The 25,237-nt window shown below is 42.7% G+C and overlaps 1 protein-coding gene and 1 long non-coding RNA gene across 5 annotated transcripts; one reads left to right on the top strand and one right to left on the bottom strand.

The window, feature by feature from the left end:
* Positions 1–1,992: 1,992 nt before the first annotated feature.
* LOC306646928 (uncharacterized protein) lies at positions 1,993–23,419 on the bottom strand. Of its 4 annotated transcripts, XR_013760001.1 has the most exons (7): positions 23,306–23,419; positions 18,149–18,275; positions 17,736–17,796; positions 15,416–17,360; positions 7,061–7,602; positions 2,266–2,391; positions 1,993–2,053 (listed from the first exon to the last, which is right to left on the bottom strand). XR_013760001.1 is itself a non-coding variant. In XM_079115799.1 (4 exons), exons 1-4 carry the CDS (start codon positions 23,306–23,308, stop codon positions 16,142–16,144), a joined length of 1,410 nt encoding a protein of 469 aa, XP_078971925.1. In that variant the 5' UTR covers positions 23,309–23,419; the 3' UTR covers positions 14,958–16,141. The 4 variants fall into 4 exon arrangements, 1 of the variants encoding a protein (XP_078971925.1); XR_013760002.1 differs by lacking the exon at positions 7,061–7,602; XR_013760003.1 differs by lacking the exons at positions 2,266–2,391; positions 7,061–7,602 and having other exon boundaries at positions 2,036–2,053.
* Positions 7,828–15,369, top strand: LOC306646934. The gene is made up of 3 exons (XR_013760007.1): positions 7,828–7,940; positions 9,697–14,560; positions 14,595–15,369. It is a non-coding gene; the product is annotated as an uncharacterized lncRNA (long non-coding RNA).
* Positions 23,420–25,237: the final 1,818 nt, after the last annotated feature.

Below are 25,237 nucleotides of genomic sequence, written 5' to 3'. Positions count from 1 at the left end.
TTACATACAAAGGATTTCTCTCCAGAGTGAGTTCTGATATGTCTTAGAAAGGAACTATAATCAACAAAGGTTTTCCCACATTGCCTACACACGTAGGCTTTCTTTACAGTGTGACTTTTTCATGTTTTCTGAAGGAACTGGGAACACAGAACGCTTTCCCACATTGGTTACAGACATATGGTTTCTCTCCACTATGAGTTTGTTCACGTCTTCAAAAATTACTCAAAGAATAGAAGGCTTTTCCACATTGCTTACATTCACAGGGTTTCTCTCCACTGTGAATTTTTTCATGTTTTCGAATGTAACTGTAATCCCTGAAGCCTTTACCACATTGTTTACATACGTGGGGTTTCTCTCCAGTGTGAGTTCTTTCATGAATTTGAATATAACTGAAACAACTGAAGGTTTTCCCACATTGCTTACACTCATGGTGTTTATTTCCACTGCAAATTCTTTCATGCTTCAGAAAGCATTTGGTATAACTGAAGGCTTTCTCATGTTCCTTAAATTTATAAGGTTTCTCTTCATAATCCCAATATTCATATGGTTTGTGCACAGAGTGAGCTATGAGTGTGTCATTTAAGGATGAATGATCAACCAGGACTTTTCCACACACAGGTCTTTCATCTGGTTTTATTGAAAGAGTTTTCTTATCCAGAAAAGGATCTGCAGACCAGCTGAATACTTTTCCACATTCACTACCTAGTTTATGTTCAAAGAGTCTCTCTACCACTTGACTTCTGTAAAGAAAAACAAACAAACAAACAAAAAATAGAAGCGGCACATTTCAAATGATTTATTAATGACCTACCATGAGATATGCTCTTTTTATATATGAATATTTGAAGATGAATGGCCTGAATGTTCTGCAGTATAGGTCAAGGATAGTCATTATCATAACAGTGGTGTTCACAGCAGGTTTCTTTTTTTCTTTTTCTTTTTTGTGGTACTGGGGATGGAAGCAGCGTCTTGCACCCACTGAGCTACATCACCAATTCTTTTTATTTTGAGACAGGGTCTTATTAATTTGTTGAGGCTGGGCTCAAATTTCTGATCCTCCTGTATCTCTTTCACAAGGAATTACAGGGATGAATCACTATATTGGTTCATAAGAGATCTATAATCTGTTTCTCAGGTAATTATTGGACTACACTGAATATTTATATCACGTTGCAATACAGTTGAGTATTTCCTTATTGTTTTTGACAGCTTTTTTGCTGCCATGACTAAAAAACCTGATGAGAACAAACTTTAGAGGAGGAGAAGTTTATTTGAGAGCTCACGGTTTCAGAGGTCTCAGTCCATAGACAACTGACTCTATTCCCTGGGGCTCCGAACATCATGATGGAAGAGTGTGGTGGAGGGAACTGGCTCACAGGATAATGCAGCAGAGAGAGACTCCACTTGCCAGATACAAAATACACCAATGAGACACCCCCAATACCCGCCTCCTCCAGCCATGCCTTACCCACCTCTAGTTACCACTCAGTTAATCCTGCCAGGGGATTAATTCACTGAATTAAGGTTCTCATAAACTAATCATTTCTCCTCTAACCTGTCTTGCATTGTCTCACACATGAACCTTTAGGAAACACCTCACGTCCAAACCGTAAAACAAAATTTCAGGACTGAAGCTGTGTCCCACCTTAAACACAAAATTTACTTTTCTGTCATATACACCTTACACCCACGCCTGAGGGTAATTTCATACAACAATTTTAATAATATTGTGCACAGAACAAAGTTCATATACATTACAACATCAGAAAAATATCAGTTGTGCCTGTTGGTATCCCAGATATTTTCAACATTGGAACATTTTTTATTTTGGATTTTTCAATTATGGATGTTCTGTATGCATTTTAAAACATATTTTGAGATCAAATCAACTTGAAGCTAAATTATTTTTATCATTTGCTCATTTTTAAAATTTCCTGTCACTCCAAGATTCTTGAGGGACAGACATTACTTTCTTTTGTGAATGTAAATTACCTTAGATTTCTCCTGGAGTTTTTGTAGCCATTTTTAAAGTTGTGGTCTTCCTGTCCTCTTCCTAAAATGTAGACCAAAAAAAAAAAAAAAATCAGTAGTTACTACAATGTTACAGAAAAATTATTAAATCCTAGGTAGGTTCATGGTATAATGTGTTCATGCCTGGTATAGTCCAAAGTTTTCCTTTCCTTATTCCAAATCATGAAGCAACATTGATGAGCAAGAAACACTTGCTCTCTGATTGATTATGTAAGGCAATGACATCACCCTTACCTAGGGAGGCCAGGTTCCTGAAGGTTTCCTGCAACACATCTCTGCAGAGCTTCTTTTGAGAAGGATTCAGCAAAGCCCACTCCTCCAGGTGAAGTTCACAGTCACATCCTCAAAGGTCACTGACTCCTAAAACATCCCACACATTTCCACCAGGAAAGGTAAGACTTGTATCACTGGAAATCCATACTCACTACCTAGTAAGATCACATGATGCTGTGTTCTCTAAATGTTCATTCCATATTACTCAGCCATAAAGAAGAATGAAATTATGGCATTTCCTGGCAAATGGAACTGGAGACTATCATGCTAAGTGGAATACGCAAATCCCCCAAACCAAAGGCCAAATGTTTTCTCTGATATGCAGGTGCTAATACACATAAGGGGGGGCTGGATGGAAGAACAGAAGTTCATTGGGTTAGACAAAGGGGAATGAAGGGAAGGGAGATGGGAATAGGAAAGAGAGTAGAATGAATTGGACATAACTTTCCTATGTTCACATACAAATAATTCTCCATCAGGTACAACCACAAGAATGGGAAGTTATATTCCATGCATGCATAATATGTCAAAATACAGTCTACTATCATGTATAATTAAAAAGAACAAATTAAAATTTAAAAGATGTCCATTCCACGTCTTGGTCATCACACTCTCACTCTCTGTTCATACCCACGTCCTCTCACACACTAATTCTGATGCTAGATGGGAACTCTTTAGTAAAGCAACAGCAGAACAGGAGCACCTGCTGTGCTGCCCAGTCACCCAACCTCTCTTTGTGCACTGGGTCTGCAGCCCTCTCACAACAAAGTCCTGCTACTCAAAGTTCACAAGCGAGTTAACAGCATCTGTGCTGAGACTGCATGGTCTCAGAAAAGCTTGAGAACAAAGTTTGACCTTTCTGGTGTTTGGGAACTGCTCCTGGGATGGACCTCAGCAGCCTAGCTGTACAGAGTGGTTTGGTGTTCCTAAACAGTTTCTGCCAACAATATATTTGTCTAACTCCTGTTGTCTCTGCGAATGTTTGCAAGTATCTGACAGGTTCCCTACCCGATAAGCCCCCAAGTACACTATGGATGATGAATCTCTAATGAGCATGTCTGGCAGATTCTCTTTAACATCTCTTGTCTCACCTCTCACACATATCTACAAAGTTCTATAATTTCTAAGACAAACTTTTGACTTGACAACAAAATGTCTAAAGATGTTTAAAAAAAAATTTTTTTTTGTACCAGGAATCGAACCCAGGGGCACGTTACCAGAGCCATATCTCCAACCCTTCCCCACCTCCTTTCTTTTAATTCTGAGACTGGGTCTTACTAAATTGTTTAGGGCCTTGTAAAATTGCTGAGGCTGATCTCAAACTTGCAATCCTCCTGCCTCAGGCTTCTGAGTCACTGGGCTTACAGGTATTTGCCACAATGCCTGGCTGATATTTAAAGTCTTTGGAACAAGAAAAGTGAAAGCTTACCTAACATACAAAAAAGACTCTGCACACTATTCACTATTAACACAGCTATTAAGAAACAGATCATGGGAAAAGAACAGTCTTCAACATGTAAACTGAAAACTGAGTCATGATAGAGAAGGCATTATGCAACAGTGGCAGAAATCACAATTTCTTTAATACAAGAGGCACTCACAACCTGTTTCCACATGGAAACATACACTGTGTCTCCATGGACAATATCATGTTATAAATTGTAACCAGAAAGATAAAACTTGAAGGCTTTTAGAAGTCATTATAATCCATCTTTTGGGATGTAAGAAAAGAGAGTTTCCTCATAAGAAAAAGAGTAAGCCATAAGAAATGAACAGAGAAATCTGAATCTATGAAAATTATAGGAGGAAAAACATAAAAACAAAGGATGAAAATATCTGCAACATATGTAACATAAAAGGATTAATGAGAATAAAAATGAATAAACACATTATTGAAAAATGACCAAAACACACCTAATGTCAAGATAAAACACCAAACACCAAAAAGAATCATGGCCTGGGTTGAGGAAATAGCCAAATAAAATGTAAGAGTTGAAGACCACAGCAAAGTCAGAGTTATGCACAAAAGGAGGATCAACTGATACACTCCTCTACCATTTCCTGCAATTTGAACTATTGCAAGCTACATAACAGTCATTTTTATGAATGTCCAGAAATGCATTGGGCATTTGTACCAGGACACAAATGTGTTGTTTTTCACAGCACTGAAAAGTAACCTTGAAAAAGCTCCAACACCATAACCATTGGAATGGATTAGGAAGTAGTTTGGTGCCTCCCTCAGATTTAGGTTAGACAGGGAGGCAAAGAAAGCACCCATAAAGCTTTTCCTTGGAATTGCTTTAACACTAACTGAAAGTTCCAAGGGAACAAAACTAAAAGAATCTGCTTGGTAAGAAATCACATGTGGTCCTTCCCAGTCCTGCTTTTACACTGAGGAGGGAGTCTGTGCACTTGCTGGCAGGCTGGCCCAAGGTGGAAAGTGGGAAGCAGGGGAGGCAAGGGCATGCAGAATAAGACTGGAGCGTCTGGAGGTACTGCGCCCAGTTTAGTGCCAAGAGACCGCCAAATAATGGAGAGTGGAGCTGATGCCCTCATTTCTCCCAATCTGCTATGAAATCCAGCAGCCCTCCCTTTATGAGGGCCCCTGCCATTCTCCACAAATCTAGGTTTCAACCATTCCCACCCTCACCAATACATTCGTCTTCTGCTCTCTAAATGGATGGCACTGGCCCCAGCCCTCTCTAGCTAGAGGCCCTCTGCACCTCTCTGGTTCATTTCTCCCATTTTTCCTGAATGCTGCCCAGTGCTGCCCTTGGCTCACTCACCATAGTCAATATAGGTTAGGAGGCAAAGACATCAGGGCAGATCCTGAGTCCTGGTTATATTCCTGAACAAGATAAGGCTGAAAACTCTTCAGGTCCCTGTGCTTTTTAACTCATCCAGCAAAAGCAGGCGAGAACTTAACTCTGTTTCAAAGACTCTTCTGCAGGAATAGAGAATGGCTGATGAAAATGCAGCTGCCAGGGCATCTGCTGGACAAGCTGCCACACTGCAAGACCCTGGGAGAAAAGGAGATGGGGATGCAAGGTCAAGGCCTCACCTTTTGCTGAGGAAAGACTCTGGCACCTGACCCTCTACTGAAAATGGTCTGTGTGTGGAAGAGCCCTCGGGCCTAATGAACCAATATTTATTATATTGGTGGTCTCTTGGGAAAACCTGGGGCTTCAGAAGACAAAGAAGCCTAGTTCATTTCATTATACCTGCCTGTCTCTCAGGGATACCCCTGAGAACTAAAACTGTTTCCCATCACTGCACACAGGGGAGTGTTAGGGACAGAAGGTGTACTTGTTCTGAATTGATTTTGAACTGATTTTGCTGAATGGAAGGCATTTCAAAGATAATGGCAGTGACAGAAACAAAGTTAATGTAGGAGTCTGGAAGTGTTAAAATGCAGTCTTGACAGTGTTTGATCATTAAGCTCTGTTACCATTTTTTAAACTGTTAAGTCAGTTCTGAGTCACTTGAAGATTTTTCTATTAGGAGATCACAAAAGGGTCTAAACCCATTTGCAAACATGTTTATATACCTACTTTATCATATGCTATATTCACCACTGTCACAAATTGTGTTAATGGCCATAATCAGAAAATGCTTGGGGAACTAGTAGAAAGCAACATTTTATAGCATATTACAATAGGTTAACCCCTCTGGGGAAATATGATATCAATGATAGAATCACTTGTAATGGAAAAATATTATCAAACATAGTTCTAACCCTACAAAGCTTTATAATTATTTTGTAACAAAAATGAGTTTTTGTATTCTGAGATGAGCTTACATTGATTTTCCTATAAGAGATGAAGTAGCTTTGTCAATAATGTAGAGTACTGGAGCCTGTTAATGTAGTCTTTGGGGTACCTGTCATGTGGTTTCCATATATAGTCAATGTTTTATGAGGATATTCTTAGGTGAGACCTATCTGATTCTATTCCCACAGTGATCATAATGTTAACCCTCTATAGGAATGCTGAAAGAAGTTACCCAAACAACTAGGAAAACAGGATGAGAAATAAGTCCACTGAAGCAACGAATGGGTGGACTGTATTAGACAACTAGAAGACTGAGAATATTTTCTATTTTGAATAAACAAAGCTATTGGGTTCCAAATTGTGACCAGTACATAAATATTTGATGGCTGATCTACATCTATGATTCTCACTTCTACTTCAACCAATGTATTCATAGAGGAGTCTTTCACTGAAATAATTTTCAAACAAAAAACAAAAACCACATATGGCAAAGACAGGAAAAGTAGCCAAGGACCGTGGTCACCATGGGGCAAGAATGAGTCAAGCAGCGAATCAATGGAGAAGCTAATGACTGCCCAAGGCCTAGTTAGGAACTTGATGAGCATTTCAAGGATGGAGATACAAAGACACACAATACTGTTATCATTACCAAACTTTATCACAAACTTTTAATTTATTCTTTTGTGAATATACTTCATGATAAATAATTTAACAAAGAATTAAGTTTGTGAAAGAACATACTAATTTCTATATATGTCCGTCTCCCTTATAAAGTGGCCTCCCGCCGGCACCGCCCAGTTTGGGGAGACCGGGGCCCCCCGGCTGCCAGGTCAGCACCTCCAGGCGGCCGGAGGGACCGAGGGCCGAGCGGCGCCCGCGGCGGACTCACTCGCAGGATCGGAGCCAACGTGGGGAGGCCGGGTCCCGCCACCGCCGGTCCCAGCGGCCGCCCCTTTCCCCACCCCTTACCTCTCCCCAACACTGACCATTTCCGGCTTCCGGGGTCGCCCGGAGTCCTCCCCACAGTAACTGGCGTCAGTGGGCGTCACAAAACGGAGGTTGAGGCCCCTGGTTCCTTTCAAAATAGCTGACCGCCTGCGGAATACCCCGGCGCCGAGAGGAAGACCCTTCCGGCATGGATCCGCCCCTCCCGCCGCCGGCGCTCCTGATTGGACAGGTCGTACGACCCCGCGCCTCTGATTGGCTAGTGATACGGGACCCGCTCCCTAGAACCCGAGTGACCGAAGGGATCCCCTCACTTGGCAGAGATGAGCAAAATGACAGATTCTGGCTACAACACTTACCCGGCCTTTCTTCCTCCCCAGACACAGACGTGGCCCAGCCCGAGAATGCGTAGAGCTTGCTCCTGGCTTTCCGGAGCGGTCAACCGCTTCTTAATTGCAACTCAGCGGCCTCTTTTTGCATCTTACTCCTGGAAATGGGGTCATAAGCGTGCTCAAGGAATTCCAGATTCAGTGTCCACGGAGATAACCCATGACCTCAGAGTAGGAGGGGTGGTTAGGTCAGGCTGAAACAGGAGGGAGGACCTGATGTTGTCGCAGTGGAGGAATCTGGGGTGAAATACTTGGCTTTAATGATCAAAGCTTTCTCACAGTTTCTCAATCTATCCATTTTCAACCAACAAAAGAAAAATATGCAAATAAGAGATACAATTTTTTAATGCATGGAGAAACTGGAGTTATCTAGTAGCAATATTCTACAAGGAGTTGTTATGGTTTGAACAAGAGATGTGCCCCAAAGCTCCTGTGTTAATGCAGTAATATTCGGAAGCGAAATGATTACATTGTGAGAGCTGTGACCTAATCTCAGTCCATCCTAGTTTGATTCGACAAGTAGTAATTGTAGGTAAGTGGGGCGTGGTTGGAGGGGGTGGATCCCTAGGTATGTGGCCTGTAAGGGTTCTTGTCTGAGCCCCTTCCCCTTTTTCTCTCTGCTTTCAGTCCCCTATGAATAGAGCAAGGTTTTTCAACCACACCCTTCAGCAGTGATATTCTGTCTCTCCTTGGATTAAACCTCTTAAACTCTGAACCAAAATAAACTTTTCCTTCTCTAAGTTGTTTTTATTCAGTGTTTTGGCCACAGACAAAACGCTAACACAAGAGTCAAGCAAGAAGAGAAGCAAACCTTTGAATTGGGTCAGACAAGCAGTTTCCTTTACCCAACATCTCAAGAAAATCTCACATATGGCCAAACTTATGGCCAAGCTCCAGGGTCAGGCTGAATGCTGAAATAGAGCCCCAGGATGGATCAGTACTGGAGAAGAAGCAGGGACACCCACAGGTTTAACTCTGGGAGTTCACTATGCCTTGCTATCCCCTCCTCTCAATGTAAAAACTCTCCCTCCTTCAATACCTTAATATTCCCCAGAGGGAAACTCTTAATTGAAGTCTCACAAAGGTTCTTATCTAAGTAAACAGCCCATCAGAAATCCTTTCTCCAGAAGACTACCTAAATGAATCTTTCTCTAAGCCTGACCTTCAGAGAATTTCTTCATCTATACAAGTTACAGGTAGACTCCAGCATCTCTGTGCATGCCAAAACCAAAACACTGCCCAAAAGAATGGCCCCAAGATAACCAAAGTCACCACCTCAGAAAGTACAGAACTTCCAACCCTATCTGCACATGGGGCTCCCACTATTCAGTGCTCTGCAGCTTCTCACTGTGAATTTTCAGAATTCAATGGAATTGCTGGACACCCACTTGGTGTTTGGAGACATAGACAACTGGTTTTAGGTGTGGAAAGAACCTACAGAGTGGTGTCAGAAGGTGGTGGGTAAAACCAGTTCACTTTTTCTTTCCCTCCATGTGCTATGTTAACACTATCCATTCCACCTCTGCAGTCAGTCCCAAATTCAACCACTCAGCCCATCTCAGGAACTATCTCCACCACTGCCACCTTTTCTGGGTACCCCCAAGTCCACACTGTCCTCTGTAGTCTGTCCTCCTCATAACAGTCAGAGAACTGTCTATATCCTCTATACTTGGTCACTTATGCTTAAAACCAACCCACTGTTATATTTTGGAAACACATTTGGCAATGTCTATGCGAGCTGATGGAGGCCTCTCCTGTGACCCAGCAATTACATTCCCAGGTGCAGACCCAAAAGAGCCCATAAAGATTACCTTCTAAGGATACATAGTAGGCATTCATGAGAACTCCAAATTAGAAATAACTCAAATACCCATGAGGTATCATGAAGCTTCTTTCTGCATGCATTTAAAAATTTTTAGGGTTTCCTACTGCCCTAAGGACAAACTTTTCAAGTGGACTTCCTGGTCATCGGTGCTCTTGAACTCTAACCTGTCTGCCTTCATCAAGACTTCCTCAGCCAGGGCTCAGTGGACATCCCATTGTCCCAAACACACCAGACTTATCACCCTGAGGCTTCGCACTTGCTGTTACTTCTACCGGGAAACTCATCCAACTGCCTGTTTCACCTGAATCACAAGTGCACGCATTTCAGGTCTCACTTTACCCATCACTCCCTCCAGACACTTTCTCTAAGCCCCTAGCTAGCTCTTAGAACTACACTTAGCTCCCAGAGATGCCTGGGCCTCTCTTATTACAACTCTGACCACTCTGTCATCTCTTGATTACAGGAGAGCTTCCAAAACTGAACAATGAGAAGCATAGTACAAAGAACTCCTTTCTTCTTAATCACTGCTGAATCTAAGCACCCAGAATATTTCCATGTCGAATGAGCATGAAACTGACATTGTTGACTCTATGAGAAAATGAGGACAAGGTGCTATAAGAACACAGAAGTATGAATCTGACTAGATTCACTGAAGAAGTGGCAATTTACTTGGAGGACTTCGAAGGACAAAGAGTTCCCCAGGACATATTGGAACAGCATTCTTGGCAGAGGGAACAGTTTGAGAAAAGGTATGGAGAGGGAAACCTGGAAATACATACTGGGGATATGCTGTGAGGGGTCTTGATGATCCCGAGTGTCATCACTTTGGGGCCAGTAGGAGCCCAGGTAAAAGGTTGGGGCATCTAGAAGGTTTAAGCCAAATTCTCTTTGGAATGAGGCAGCTGTGGCCATTCCTTTGCTCTGTTTTTCAGGTAGCTTTATTGTGCTCTGGATTGGATTTTTCAGAAGACAGAAGTTAGCTATTCATCAACAGTATGTTCCCTCAGCTCAGGAGGAACATGGAAAGGACCTAAGAGTGAACACAAGAATGCTGGCCTCCATGAACTTATCCTTTATTGATGCTTCTGGCACTCAGGCCAGAGAGAAAAAGGACCCAAGGCTGAGGCACAGGGGTGGAGTGGGACTGGCTGTGGCAGGAGCCTTGCTGCTTCTCATAGACAAGTTCTGCAGGTATTCACCCTATAGCATGTAGTTCTAGTAACTGTGGAGGAACATCCTAACCATCTTGAGATCATGAGTGATGCCAGTTCCCCTGTGTTTCTGTAAAAAGACACAAATCACGTTACGTTGAAGAAAGATCCCTTCCTTGGCTCAAGACTGACAGACCTGACCTTGTCCTCCCAAATCCGGAGTCTAGTCCCTTGGACACTTAAGATGACAAAAAGAATCATAACATGACCTGACATCTAAGAGTAGTCCTCTGGTCAACCTCACTGACTTTACAAAAGTAGAAACTTGAGGCTGAGAAAGTAGTAGTAATCAGGCATAGGAACCATAGTAGGTCTGCACAGTCCTGGCTGCCACCAAGGCATCATCCAATTGGCACCTGGTTGTCTCTCTTCCTATCTGCGTGACCGTCTCCTTAACTATCTACAACACTCTGAATCTGGAGACAACTTTGTGAAGTTGGACAAGTTACTCTCAGTTTCCACTATGACACATTGTCAAGTCCGGTGCATGGAGAACATGCAGCACATAGCTGCTTCATCCGTCAACCAAGTCCCTTCTGATTCCAACTGTGCATTCCTCTTCCCATGTCTACAGCACTCATTCATTCATTCCAAACTCACTCTCTGTTCCAGTCTGAGTGATTTCAGATAAGCCAGACTTTTTCCCTGTCTCAAGAACACTCAATCCAATGAGGAGTCAGGCATAGACAAAGGCACTGTAGGAAGAAGACCAGGAGCTGGAGGAACCCAGAGCGGGAAGCCAGGGCTTCGTTCTGAGGTAAAGGCAGAGTTGAAGACTCCCCAGGACTAGGGCAGTGTAGAGCTGGGAGTGTAAAAGTGGTTTCTCTTGGACAATGTATATGCTCCGTGTCTTCTGGTCAAACTATACAGTCCTGCCTCTCTCCTTGATCTACTTCTATCTTATCCCCATTGTCCTGGTGATACCAGCCAGTCTAACATGAGCAGTGTGTTTTTCTACAATAAGAAATAAATGTAGTAGGGCTCCCTTTATCCAAGAGGATATGTTCCCCAGTGGATGCCCAAAACAATGGATAGTACTTAACCCTACATACTATATTTTTTCTTATGTGTACAAACCTGTGATAAAGTTTCATTTACAAATTAGGCACAGTAAGAGATTAAAAACACTTAATAATAAAATAAAACCATTATAACAATACACCGTAATGAATCTCATAATGTGGTCCCTTTCTCAGTGTGCCACATTATTCTGTAGTGACCCTTCTACTGATGTGACATCACACAATAACTACCTGATGAGATGAAGTGAGATGGCACAGGATAGCACAGGAGTTCATCAAGCTACTCAGAATAGCACGCAATTTAAAATTTATGAATGTCATTTCTGAAAATTTCCATGTACTATTTTCAGACCATGGTTGATCATGGTACCTGAAACCACAGAATGCTCATCTGTAGATAAGGATGGTATGACTATAATCTTTAAAAACTCCACAGCAAGAGTTGTGTCCACATAGCCCAGGGAAGTCCTGCCTCGAAGGCTTTGCTAGGTGAAGGCAACACATCAGTTTTAAGGCACTGAACTAATATACTTGTGGCTGCCAAAGGGCTGTGGCTACAGGCTGGTGGCTGTACAATGAAAAGGAGGCCAGCTTAGGTGGGGATCACCTTCATCAGGGGGAGTGATGGCCGAAGAAAGGAAGTCATCAGTTGCTCTGTTAAGATGCAGAGACAGATGTTTCTACACAGGTAACAACAGCTGATAAATTTCAGAGAGGACATGAGGTTGGAGGGAGGTGGCAAGATTGAGTCTAGACAGTGGCAGAGGCATGTGGTGAAAATGAGTATTGGAGGAAAGAGGTAGGAAGGAATAAGGTGGCCAATCCCCTGGCTTGACAGACCCTAGTCCACCTCTCTTCAGGGGAGACTACCCACCTCCCTGGAACCTAAGCCAGACTGAGCCCATGACAGGAAACTACAATGCAGATAACAACTACATTTATATCATGATATCTCAGACTCCCAACCTGGCCCCTCCACCAGATCCATTTGGTAGATGGGGATCAGCACATCAACCTGGACATCCCTCCTTATAGCCATACCTCCACTTCCTCTGTGTTCCACCTGTGCACTGAGATAGGAATGGGGAGTAACAGTCCCTCACCTGGACACCTTCACATGCAGAATGGGAACAAAACTTACAGCTCCCAGAAGTGAGTGAGGCAATGCTCCATGTAGGTGAGGGTCCTCCTATCACACCTTTACCTGGTTCCTACACAGGTCACCCCACTTGGTCTTTATCTTATCAGTTTCCACTCAGCTACATCCACCCTCATGCACTTACCACTGTCTTCACTCAAGTGTCCACAGCTGGCCTGTGATACCTTCAAACTATAATGTCTGGTTCCCACCCTGATCCTTGACCTCTCCTCTGTCCCAGTCACCTGCCAGGTGCCCCCACAGGGCATGGGGTGTGGACTAGAAGTCTTGGACTCACCCCTCTAAGCTGAGTCTCCTATAAAATAGAGGTTTCTCATTATCAGTTCCTTGCCAACAACCTAGCCAGAATATTTGTGCAGTACAGGTCCCCAGGTTGTGTCTGTCTCCTCCCTATCCTGAGAACTTTTCTTGATCTAACTCCTATTACTTCCTGGATTTCTTGCCAGACTTTTACCCTCAAGCACCTGAGGACTTCAGCTCACCTGGTTTTCCCCAAGTCCCTCTCCAATTCCCTATCCCCCGACTTCCACCAGGCCTTCATATCCCTAGCTCTCACTTCTGATCTGGTCCATGTTTACCCAGGTGCTCGGAGGGAGAGTGCTATCAGACGCTTTCCTAGGTTTATTTCAGTTGTTGCTGGGCTAGCAGGGCTAGGACTGTGGATGCTAGGGTGCCCCTCAGCCCTGCAGCTCTGCCGTTCTGCCCCTTCTAGCTCAGCTCCAGCCCCAGCCTAAGCCCCTTCTTGGCTTAGCCCCACCTGCCCACAAAGCATTCCTATTCTCCTTGACAAGGCAAACCCCTTTTTGGTCAGCCCAGCTCCAGGGACTCTCCCTCCTCTCTGAGATCCCTCCCAGCCCATCTAACAGCTCAACCCTCCTCCCTGAACTCAGCTCTACCTATCTCATTCTCATATTGTCCCTAAACTCCAACTGGACTCTCCCCGTTCACCCAGTTGTCTGACTTCCATCCCCTTTTGGGTCAGTCTCGGCCTCTCAAGGACCAGCCCAACTCACCCACCCCCGTCTCCAATCTCTGCTCCTTCAGACTGGTTCTGGTACCTCCAGATTCCGGACCTCAGCCTTGCATCCCCCAGGCTACTCTTGGCTCAGCCTGGCTTGCTCCCTGCTCCCACGTTTTTGTACTGGGGATTGAGCACAGGACCTCTCAAATGCTAGGCAAGTGCTCTACCACTGAGCTACATACACAGTCCCTTTTAAATCTTGAGACAATCTCACTAAGTTGATCAGGTGGGCCTCCAACTTTCCATTCTCCTGCTTCAGTTTCCCAAGCAGTTAAGATACAAGCTGTGCCACAGAGCTCAGCCCTGCTTCAACTTTTCTCTTGGTTGCCCCTGAACGGCTCAGGTTGCAGCACAGCCCCTCCTCTGCTCAGCCCCACCTCAGCCCTTTTCAGCAATTCTCAGGGCTGCACCTGGAAAGGCAGGCCTACAAGAACCTGCTCACCAGGCCTCCTGTGGCCATGGTCTTCAGTGTTCTGCTTGGAGCATCATTTTTGCCCTAGGAGAAAACTCCAACAGCAACTTGAGATCTCCTGAGACCTTGGATTTGCAAGTGAATGGGATAAAGATAAGGAGAGAAGAGAAGCAAGAGAGAGAAGAGGGGAAAACCCATCCATTAAGTAGGATCTGTTCTCTTTCCCCATCACCCACAGACAGGAGGCTACACTGGTGAGTCAGAGAATGGAAAGAAGTTGAATCAGAGAATCACTATAAGGTCCATGTGATTAGATTAGACTGTATCTACGGACAGGGAGTCAGAGTATCAGAGAATATTCCCAACAGTGACAGTCTGAACTGACTGGTGCACACATTAGGGCTTGCAGGAAAATCCAAACTGTGGATATACCTGTAATGTGGAACTTCTAGAGACATCTGTGAAAACCTACAAGACTGAGAAAATGGAAGTCCGATAGTAGGTGGTAGTTTGGGGGGATATCATTGACTGACAAGCTAAAAAGTCAGGGAAGGGAACAGAAGAAGGTGTCTGTATGACCTAACACAACTGTCTCCGGGTATGATGTCTCCAAAACATGACTTATTAGTCTCTCAGTCTATTAGTGTGTTCTAACATAGAACCATAAAGGAAAGGGATTCTGGAAAATACTAGTTCCCAACATTTCTCACACTGACATAACTCAATCCAGAAAAATTATTCTCCCACTCTAGGTTTTTTATTGTCCTTTCTCCTTAACCCAAAGTCAATCATCCAACTAAGTCAGAAAAAATAACAGAGTAAAGGGTAACAGGTTAAATTCACACAGAACTATATAATAAACTTGACATATTTACAAATTTATGCCAACTATTTATTAGCAATGAAGATAGAATGAACTTCATTGTACCACATTTTCCCCCATAATAAAGGGTAGAATATACATAATAGAAATGGGATATCCCAAACCTGCCAGCGACAAAATCTCAATAATTGTGGGCATAGTGGTGATTGCCTATAGTCCCAGCTACTCAGAAGTCTAAGGCTGGAAGAACCCTTGAGCCCAAGAGTTTGAAGACCAGCCTGAATGATATAATAAGACCAATTCAACAAACACCAGAATACAAAACACTCAACTTTTAACAGACTAATTTTTCAATGTCCTATTAACCAGAGAATAATTTAAAACTACATAAAAAATCAGACCTACTGCATAATAGAACTACATTTCAATTCATTCAGGAAGCTTACAAACTTACACATAAAATGAGATAAATTTATTAACTGACATAAGAGAAAAAACAATACCTATTAAATGCATTAATTCAAGGGTACTTACAGAATTATCTCAGTTCAATGTTTCTTTGTGAGAGTAAGATTTAGAAATCCATAGCAGAAAGATCCACTTTAAGAGAAAGTCACTGACAAAGATAATATATGTACAGCTTTTATAACATTTCCTTCAAATTGTGGATTCTGGTGAGCAATATACCCATGTTAGTTTGCATCAAGCATTTCATATTTCTTAGATTTATAGAATGTCAAAACAGTGGGGTTTTCTGCAAAACCTTGAAAATGTTGGTTAAATTGAAAATTTCTTGGTTTGTTTGTTTTTTCAGTTTGGGGATCAAACCCAGGGCTTAGGCAAGTGCTCTACCACTGAGCTACATCCCCAGCCCCAGTGTGCATTTTTACATGCAGTTAGGATGTAAATCAACTGAAGACATTTGCACACTGTTTATATTCAGGAGGTTTCTCTCCCTGTGTGTTCTTCAAATTGGACTGTGAGGATTAAAAGCTTTTCCATACTCTTTCCATTCATAGCAGTTCTCTCCACTATGCATTCTTGTGTGTGCTAGAAAGGCTGTGTGATTATCAGCGTTCCTGAATTCCTTAGGTAGGATTTCTCCCCAGGATCAGTTCTTTCTTTCTCATGAAAGGAACTGGAACAAGAGCATATTTTCCAACATTCTTTACGTCCACAAGGTTTCTGTACAGTATTAAGTTCTTCCATGTGTTCATGGAAACAACAGAAGACTTGTTATCATGTCTTATACTTGTACAATTATTCTCCACTGTGAATCTTTCCATGTTTATACAAGGAACTGGGACACTTGAAGGCTTTCCCACATTCACTACATTCATAAGGTTTCTCTCCAGTATGAGTTCTTTCATGTCTTCGAAAGGAATTAGAACTACTTAAGGCTTTCCCACACTGCTTACACTCATAGGGTTTCTCTCCAGTGTGAGTTCTTTCATGTATTCTAACATAACTGGAACTACTGAAGGCTTTCCCACATTGCTTACATTTATAAGGTCTGTCTCCACTGTGTGTTATCATGTGTCTTCGAACACTTTTGAGACAAGTGAATATTTTCCCACATTCCTTACATTCATAAGGTTTCTCTCCAGCATGTGTTCTTACATGCATTCGAATGTAACTGGGACAACTGAAGGCTTTCCCACACTGCTTACATTCATAGGGTTTCTCACCAGAGTGAGTTGTTTCATGATTTCGAACAGAACTGGGGCACTTAAAGGCTTTACCACATTGTTTACATTCATACGGTTTTTCTCCAGTGTGAGTTCTTTCATGTATACGAAATAAACTGGGATAATGAAATGCTTTCCCACATACCTCACATTTATATGGTCCATCTCCACTGTGCATTATCATGTGTCTTCGAACACTTTGGAGATAAGTGAACATTTTCCCACACTGCTTACATTCATAGGGTTTCTCTCCAGTGTGAGTTCTTTCATGTATTCGAATATAACTGGAACAACTGAAAGCTTTCCCACACTGTTTACATTCATAGGGTTTCACTCCATTGTGAGTTCTTTCATGTATTTGAACATAACTGGAACTCCTGAAGGCTTTCCCACATTGCTTACATTCATAGGGTTTCACTCCATTGTGAGTTCTTTCATGTACCTGAACATAACTGGAACTCCTGAAGGTTTTCCCACATTGCTTACATTCATAGGGTTTCTCCCCAGTGTGAGTTCTTTCATAGTTTTGAATGAAATTGGGCCAGCTAAAGACTTCATCATGTTCTTCATGTTCAGAGGGTTTTTCCTGATACTCATATAGTCTATGTCCAAAGTCAGATGTGATATGCCTATTAAGGGATGAATGACCAATGGCCACTTCACACACGAGGCTTTCACATGGTTTTAATGAATGTGTTTTCTTGTTCACAATGTGATCTGAAATCTGGCTGAAGATTTCTTCACATGGATTACCTTCTTTATATTCACAGAGTTTCTCAATCACTTGATTTCTGCAAAAAATGAGAAGCACATTACTGAAGGTTTATTAATAATTTTATATTTACTTACAGATACTGGATTTACATTTTTAACATTATCAGTGAAAATACAGGTTTTATGCCCTGCCTGAATCTTCTGGGCATGAATAGACTGAAGGTTCTGCAAGATGGCTGGACCGTAACTCCTATGAAACAGTAATACTCACACTGGATTTCTTAATACTGTTTTCAAGTGAACTATTTTGCAAACATATCTATGTCATATTTAAGTTTTAGAAAAAATTTTATAAGAATAAATAAATTTGAAATTGAATTCCTCATTTTTAAAATTTGTTGTCATTCTAAGATTCTCCAGGGACATCACTTTCTCTTGTGTTTATAAATTACCTTAGATTTCTTCTAAAAATTTTGTACTCATCATCAATATTCTGGTCTTCCCATTGTATTCCTAAAATGTAGATACAGAAAAATCATTATGAGTCATACATGGTGGTGAATGCTTATAGTCCCAGTTACTCAAGATGCTGAGGTGGAAGAATCCCAGGAGCTCAGGAGTTCAAGACCAGCCTGGGCAACCTAACAGTACCCCCATCTCAAAAATCAATCAAACTTAAAAAAAAAAAAAATTGAGTTATTACATTATAAAAAGATTGTTAGATTCTTTATTCATAATACTGTGACCATGTTTGACTTATTCACCAACATAAATCTTTTCTATATTACAAATCACCAAAGAGCACTGATGAGCAAGAAACACTTATTCTCTAACTGATAAAGTGAGGAAAAGATGCCATCCTTACCTACAGAGGTTAGGTTCCTGAAGGTTTCCAGCATCACTTCTCTGTAAAGATCCTTTTGGGAATGATCCAGCAAAGCCCACTCCTCCAGGGTGAAGTTCACTGCCACATCCTCAAAGGTCATTAGGTCCTAAAACATTCCACATATGTTTAGTGAAGGAAGGGTGAGACTCAACACTGTTGATCTACACTGAACTCATAATAGTCCAAATGATGTTGTGAACTCAAAATATGTATTCTATGACTTGGTAATCAGATTTACCCTTTATTCACCCTCACATCCTTCCATACAGCAATTGTGGTGACAAACTTGAGCTATGCATAAAGCAACAGCATAGGAACACATCTCTCATTGATGAATTCAGGGAGTAAGATATACAGCTTGGATCACCCTTAAGTCTCTTTGAACAGAGGACCTGAAGTCCCTGTCATGGCAAAGTTGTCAGTGTACTGAAGGGCCTACCATCTGCAGTCCTGAGATGGCATATCCTTAGAACAGTCTGTTTACAATATTGGACCTTTTTTTATTTATTCTAATTAGTTATACATGACAGTAGAATGCATTTTGATACATCATACATAAATGGAGTGTAACTTCTCATTTTTCTGGTATTATCTGACCTTTGATAGCATCCAGAATCTGGATTTTGGAAAGGAACCCACCAATGTAACTAATAAGAGAATTATATCTTACTGGAACAAAAACCTGTAAGTAGAAACTTCTGTGAAGCATTTCAGAGGGTAAAAAATATAAAAAAGAGGTGGGGGGAGAACAAGAAAACAAGAACAATGAAAACCTGAACTAAACCATAATTGATTAATTGCTGAAGCCTGAATTGAATGGGTACAAGTCTGAGAGGGAAAAAGTAGAGGGGGCCCATTCTTAGGAAGTCCCCCTTCATTTATGACTTTTCTCTTCCAGAAATATTACCAGTTCTCATTGTGATGGTCAAATAAAAACTGTTTCCTACTTTGAGCAGGAGGAAAATAAAAGTAGTCATTTTGAAATATGCCCATAGAAATGTGTTCTTCTTTCCAGTCTTCAAAACAATTTCTCTAAGGCCTTATCAACTGGGATATTTCCAGGGTTTTATGTTACTATAAGGGTATCACTGCAGGGTATTACTGTAGGCAGGCTACTTTATTTAAAAAAAAAAAAAAGAGGCTTCTTTTGGCTCACAGTTCTGAGGGTACAAAGCCAAGAGCCTACATCTGGTGACGGCCTTCTCACAGGCAGAGTCTTGAGACAGTGCAGAGGATCACACAGCAAGAGACAAGGTGTAGATGCAGGTGTGTGTGTGTGTGTGTGTGTGTGTGTGTGTGTGTGTGTGTGTTCTGCTCTCTCTCCCTCTGATTAAAAAAATCAACAGAATTCAATCATGGGGGCTCTATTCTTATTACCTAATCACCTCCAAAAGTTTCTAACTCTAAATACCCCAGTGAGATTAAGTGTCTATCCTCTTAATTCCTAAGAGTAGGGGTTAAATTTCAACACATGAAGCCTTGGAGGACACTCAAACTCTATCCAAATCACAGCAAGAGCCAAACCTCTGGGGCAAGTGTAATACCCACTCTCGGTAACCTTCCCGCCTCAACTAAGAGGTAAGGATGAAGAGTTCTCATGGAAGTGACAACCCAGGGACACAGGCATCCTAAAAATGAGGTCAAAACACATCAGTGCAATGCTCTGCCTTCCTCTGTAGTTTATCACGACATCTGTAGGGTTCCTGTATAACAGCAGTAGAATAAAATTGATAGAATTGCATGCCTCATGCCTTATTTAAGAAGTCTGAAGGGGCACACCAATAAATGGGGTAACATGAAAGAAGTGTAAACAATGTCTAGAAACACATAACTACTGAGACTGGGTCATGAAAAAATAACAAAATATGTGCAGACCTAAAACTAACAAGGAGATTGATGTAGTAATCAACCCCAACCTGCCTCCAACAAAGTCTTGGACCAAATAGTTTCACTGGAAAAATCTACCAAACATTTAAGAATAATCATCAATCCTCCTCAAAGTCATCAAAAAAAATTGAAGGATAACATTTCCAAATTTATCCTACAAGGCCAAAATAAGGCTAACCATAGCAACAACAATAATAACAAAAGCTACAGTCAAATGTCCCTTATGAATATTGGTACCAAAATCCTCAAATTCTTATTCGGTGGTAGAGTAATAAAAACAATGTGGTGATGGCATAAAGACTAGACCAACAGAATATGACAGAGAGCCCAGAAAGATACCCACATATTTTTTAAAATGGTAAAATGACCTTTTTTTTTGAAAAAAAAAAAAAAAAAAGTTTTTATTAGTGCACTATAGTTAAACAAAACAGTAAGGTTTATTTTGACATAATCATACATGCATGGAATGCAACTTGCTCCATCTCAGTTCCAGTGATTCCTCTTTCCCTCCCTTATCCGCCTTCCACTACTCTACTGGTCTTCCTTCTATTATTTTTTAAATTGATGCTTTACAGATATGCATCAAGGTAGAATTCACTGTGGTATAGTCACATATGAACATAGCATAATTTTGTCAATGTCATTCTACATTTCCTCCCTTTCCCCATCCTTCCTCCCTCTGCTCTAAGATCTTTCCTCTATTTCTATGTGTCCTCCCCACTTTCCCCTCATTTTGGGGTGGCGGAGTTACCAGGGATTGAATTCAGGGGCATTCGACCACTGGGGATGAGCAACATCGCCAGCCCTAGTTTGTATTTTATTTAGAGACAGGGTCTCATTGAATTGCTTAGCACCTTGCTTTTGCAGAAGCTGGCTTTGAACTTGTAATCCTCCGACATGTCTCAGTCTCTGGAGCCACTGGGATTACAGGCATATGCCACCTCACCCAGACTTTGGGATAGTTTTATCCCTTCACAAGTCTAAAGGAATCCAGAGGGCAAGAATCATTTCTACCAAGTCCCCTCAGCACCAGCATCTGATAAGTGGGCCAACCAATATGTCTTCAAGGAATGGAGACCTGGTTGGGTAAAGAAAATCCTAATGTCCCAAAGGCTTAGCCATTTAAATGAGGGCATATGAAGAGACTCCTCTCTCCCACAGGGCATCCATCTGCTCCCATCAATGGCTCCAACCCCCATACCTCAGCTGTCTTCTGGAAGGAGATAACCTAGGAGTGGATATTCTCAAAACACTCCAAGAGACTTTGCTGCAACAGGCATCCTGGATCAACCACAGAGAGTTCTGAAACCCAGGACCATGAAAAGATAGGAGAGTGGACTAAAGACACATTACCTTGAAAAATTTCCCAAAGGGAACCTCAAGCAAAAGACATTCTGAAGTCTGTACTCAAAGAAGGTGAGAGTTCTGAGAGGTAAAAAGATTTTTTTAGAGTGTCAAGTAATTATTCTCTTCTCATGTGAAATGTTTGCAAACAACTATCTTTTAAAAAGAGGCATCTATTGGTCTGTTGAAATGACAATTATAACACTGAAGCTGAATGAAATGAAGCATAGGGGATAAAACCTTCAAAACATTGTGAATTTCATGGAAACTAGCATTTGGGAATGTGGAGCAGAGGGAGACCTAGAAATTGAGGGATTTATTGCCAGCCCTGGCTTGTTGCCTCTGAAACTTATGCAGAAATTTAATTTCTGTTATGAGAATATCAACAAGCAGGATCTTTAGGAGATGATTAAGCCCAAGCCTCATGAATGGATTAATGCATCCATGGATTAATGGATTAATGGGTTATTTTAAGTATCTATGAGAGCCAGTTTGGCTAAGCCTCTCCAGCACTCCCTTTCTCTGGACACGTGACACCCTACACCTACCTCAGCTCTGCCAGCAAACACCAGATGGCACCTCTCAACCTTGGACTAGAACCATGAACTAAATATAAGCTTTTCTTTATAAATTACCCAGACTATGGTATTGAGTTATGAGCAACGGCAAACAGACTTAAAAACCTGGGAAGAGCTACGCTGAGAAGACAGGGCTGTGGATTTGAGGCACTGCTTCCAAATATTTGGAAAATTCAGGGGGAATCAGATCCTCCCAGGGAAGAAAGGGATGGAAGCCCCTCCCACACACACAAATCAGATCCTCCCAGGGGAGAAAGGGGTAGTGATCCCACACACCACAGCTCCTCCACACAGACCCTACACACACACACAAATCAGATCCTCCCAGGGGAGAAAGGGGTAGTGATCCCACACACCACAGCTCCTCCACACAGACCCTACACACACACACAAATCAGATCCTCCCAGGGGAGAAAGGGGTAGTGATCCCACACACCACAGCTCCTCCACACAGACCCTACACACACACACAAATCAGATCCTCCCAGGGGAGAAAGGGGTAGTGATCCCACACACCACAGCTCCTCCACACAGACCCTACACACACACACAAATCAGATCCTCCCAGGGGAGAAAGGGGTAGTGATCCCACACACCACAGCTCCTCCACACAAACCCTACACACACACACACAAATCAGAGCCTCCCAGGGGAGAAAGGGGTAGTGATCCCACACACCACAGCTCCTCCACACAAACCCTACACACACACACAAATCAGAGCCTCCCAGGGGAGAAAGGGGCAGGGATCCCACACACCACAGCTCCTCCACACAAACCCTACACGCACACACAAATCAGAGCCTCCCAGGGGAGAAAGGGGCAGGGATCCCACACCATACACACACATACACACACACACACACACTCGCACACAAATCAGAGCCTCCCAGGGGAGAAAGGGGCAGGGATCCCACACACCACAGCTTCTCCACACAAACCCTACACACACACACACAAATCAGAGCCTCCCAGGGGAGAAAGGGGCAGGGATCCCACACCATACACACACATACACACACACACACACTCGCACACAAATCAGATCCTCCCAGGGGAGAAAGGGACGGGGGACCCCACACCACATACACACACACACACACCCGCCTCCGCCACCACAGTCCCGGCAGGCGCAGGGCCGCGCGGCCGGCTGTCCAGCCCCAGTCCGGCGTCGCGGCCGCCCCCAACCCCACCGGCCGGTGACCGCGAGCCAAGCGGCGCCAGCCATGGTCGGCCGCCGACTCCGCGCCGAGACCGAGAGGCCGGTCCCTACTGTGGGTTTCCGCCGAATCAACCCGCCCTCCTTCCCCCTCCGCCCCCGCACTCACCATTTCCCGGCTTCCGAGGTCTCCCGCGTCCTCCCTGCGGCTCCTGAGGTCAGCGGAGATCACAGTCCAACAAAGGCTGAGCCGCTAGGCGCCTCGCGGGAGCGGCGGCCAGACGCCTACTGCGGCTGCGCATAAACGACCCCCGCACAAGGTTTGTGCTGCGTCTACCCCGCCCCTTGCGGGCGCTCCTGATTGGACAGTTTACACAGCCCCGCCCCCGAGGCCCTGATTGACTCGTGATCCAGGACCCGCTCCTGAACCGTAAGTGGCAAGAGACCCTTCTGGTCCTCGCTAACCCAGGTAACCTAATGAGGGATAAACAGAACTTGTCCCTGCCTTTCCAGAGCTGGCACCTGCTTCTTACTACACTCAGTGGGCCTCTCCTGCTCCTTCGTCCTCGAAATGGGGTCACAAGCATCGAATGAATAACTTTCCTTTTTCAAACAGTCTAATTCAACAGACTCTGGTTGAATTCACTTGAGGTTCTCTCAGTCCCTCTGTTTAAGTTATTGATTTGAAACTTTCTTCCAGAATAGACTGTGATATCTTGGATGAGTACCATGTCCATTTTATTTGCTTCTGTTCTTTGTAACCTGGTCATATCTGCTCATTGAGAGTACACACAAAATATTACAGTAGTCTCCCTTTATCCACGGGAGATACATTCCAAGAACTCTAGTGGAGGTCCTAAACCTCAGATAGTACCAAACCCAATATATACTATGTTTTTTTTCTATATGTACATGCCTGTGATAAAGTTTAATTTGCAAATTAGGCACAGTAAGAGATTAGAAACAATAATAAAATTTATATAATACAATGTAATAAAATTTATGTGAAGGCGATGCCTTTATTTCTCTATCTTATTATGCTGTACTCACCCTTCTTGGGATGAAGTGAGATGGAACAATGCATATGTGGTGAGATGAAGTGAGGTGAATCACACAGGCATTGTGAGCTAAGTTAATTTAAGCTGCTATTCATTCACTGTCTGAGCTAATTCAAAGTGATCAAGATAGAAAAGTTCAGGCTAGATATGTAGCTTAGAGTGCTTGCCTAGCATGGCAAAGCCCTAGCACCATACCCAGCACTGTGAAAGAGAAGGTAGTTTGGGGAGGGGCAGAAGGAGAGAGAATCATCTGCCTCTAGTGATCCTGCAATATTTTCCACTTAATATTTTTGATCCTTGTTTGACCAAGAATAACCAAAATCTTGGAAAGCAAAAGTGCATTTAAAGAGGACTACTATATTGTATCTTCATTGCAGGTCCCTGACAAAAGAGTTTCTAAGACATTCGTCATCTCTGGAGAAATAAGACTGGTTTTGTATGCTCATGAGTCCTACCTGGAAACTCCTAGATAGCTCAAGGATGGAGGCTAATCAGTTCACCAGAAAAGACCACAGCATGGAGTGGAACTTCTTAATTGTTTAACTTCATTTTTAATTGACGAAGAGGGTTGGAACTTGGAGCCCACTCTCTAGATCTCTAGGGATGGAGCTAATCCTCAGTGATAAATGATTTAATCAAGCATGCCTATAGAATGAAACTTGCATAAAAACCCCTAAATGATACGTTGTGGAGAACTTCTGTGTTGGTGAACACGGAGAGATGCTGGAAGGTTGACACCCTCAAATAGGACTTGGAAGTTCCACATATCCTCTTCCCCCATACCTTGCTTTACACACCTCTCCCTTTTAGCTATTCCTGGGTTTTAACTTTTATTATGCATTGATGATAGTAAGGAAAGTGTTTCCTTGGTCCTGTGAGTCTTTCTAGCAAATTATCAAGCACAAAATGAGAAAGAGGTTGTGAGAATCTGACTTTGTAGCCAAGTTGGACAGAAGTGCAGGTACTCTGAGCACCCAATTCTGACACATTTCTCAATAGTGCCCATTTGTGGGACTAAGTCCTTAAACCTGGGATTAATTGAA

Source organism: Sciurus vulgaris (genome assembly GCF_902686455.1).
Source record: "Sciurus vulgaris genome assembly, chromosome: 16".
Lineage (NCBI taxonomy): Eukaryota > Metazoa > Chordata > Mammalia > Rodentia > Sciuridae > Sciurus > Sciurus vulgaris.
This window is presented reverse-complemented; position numbering and strand designations above follow the sequence as displayed.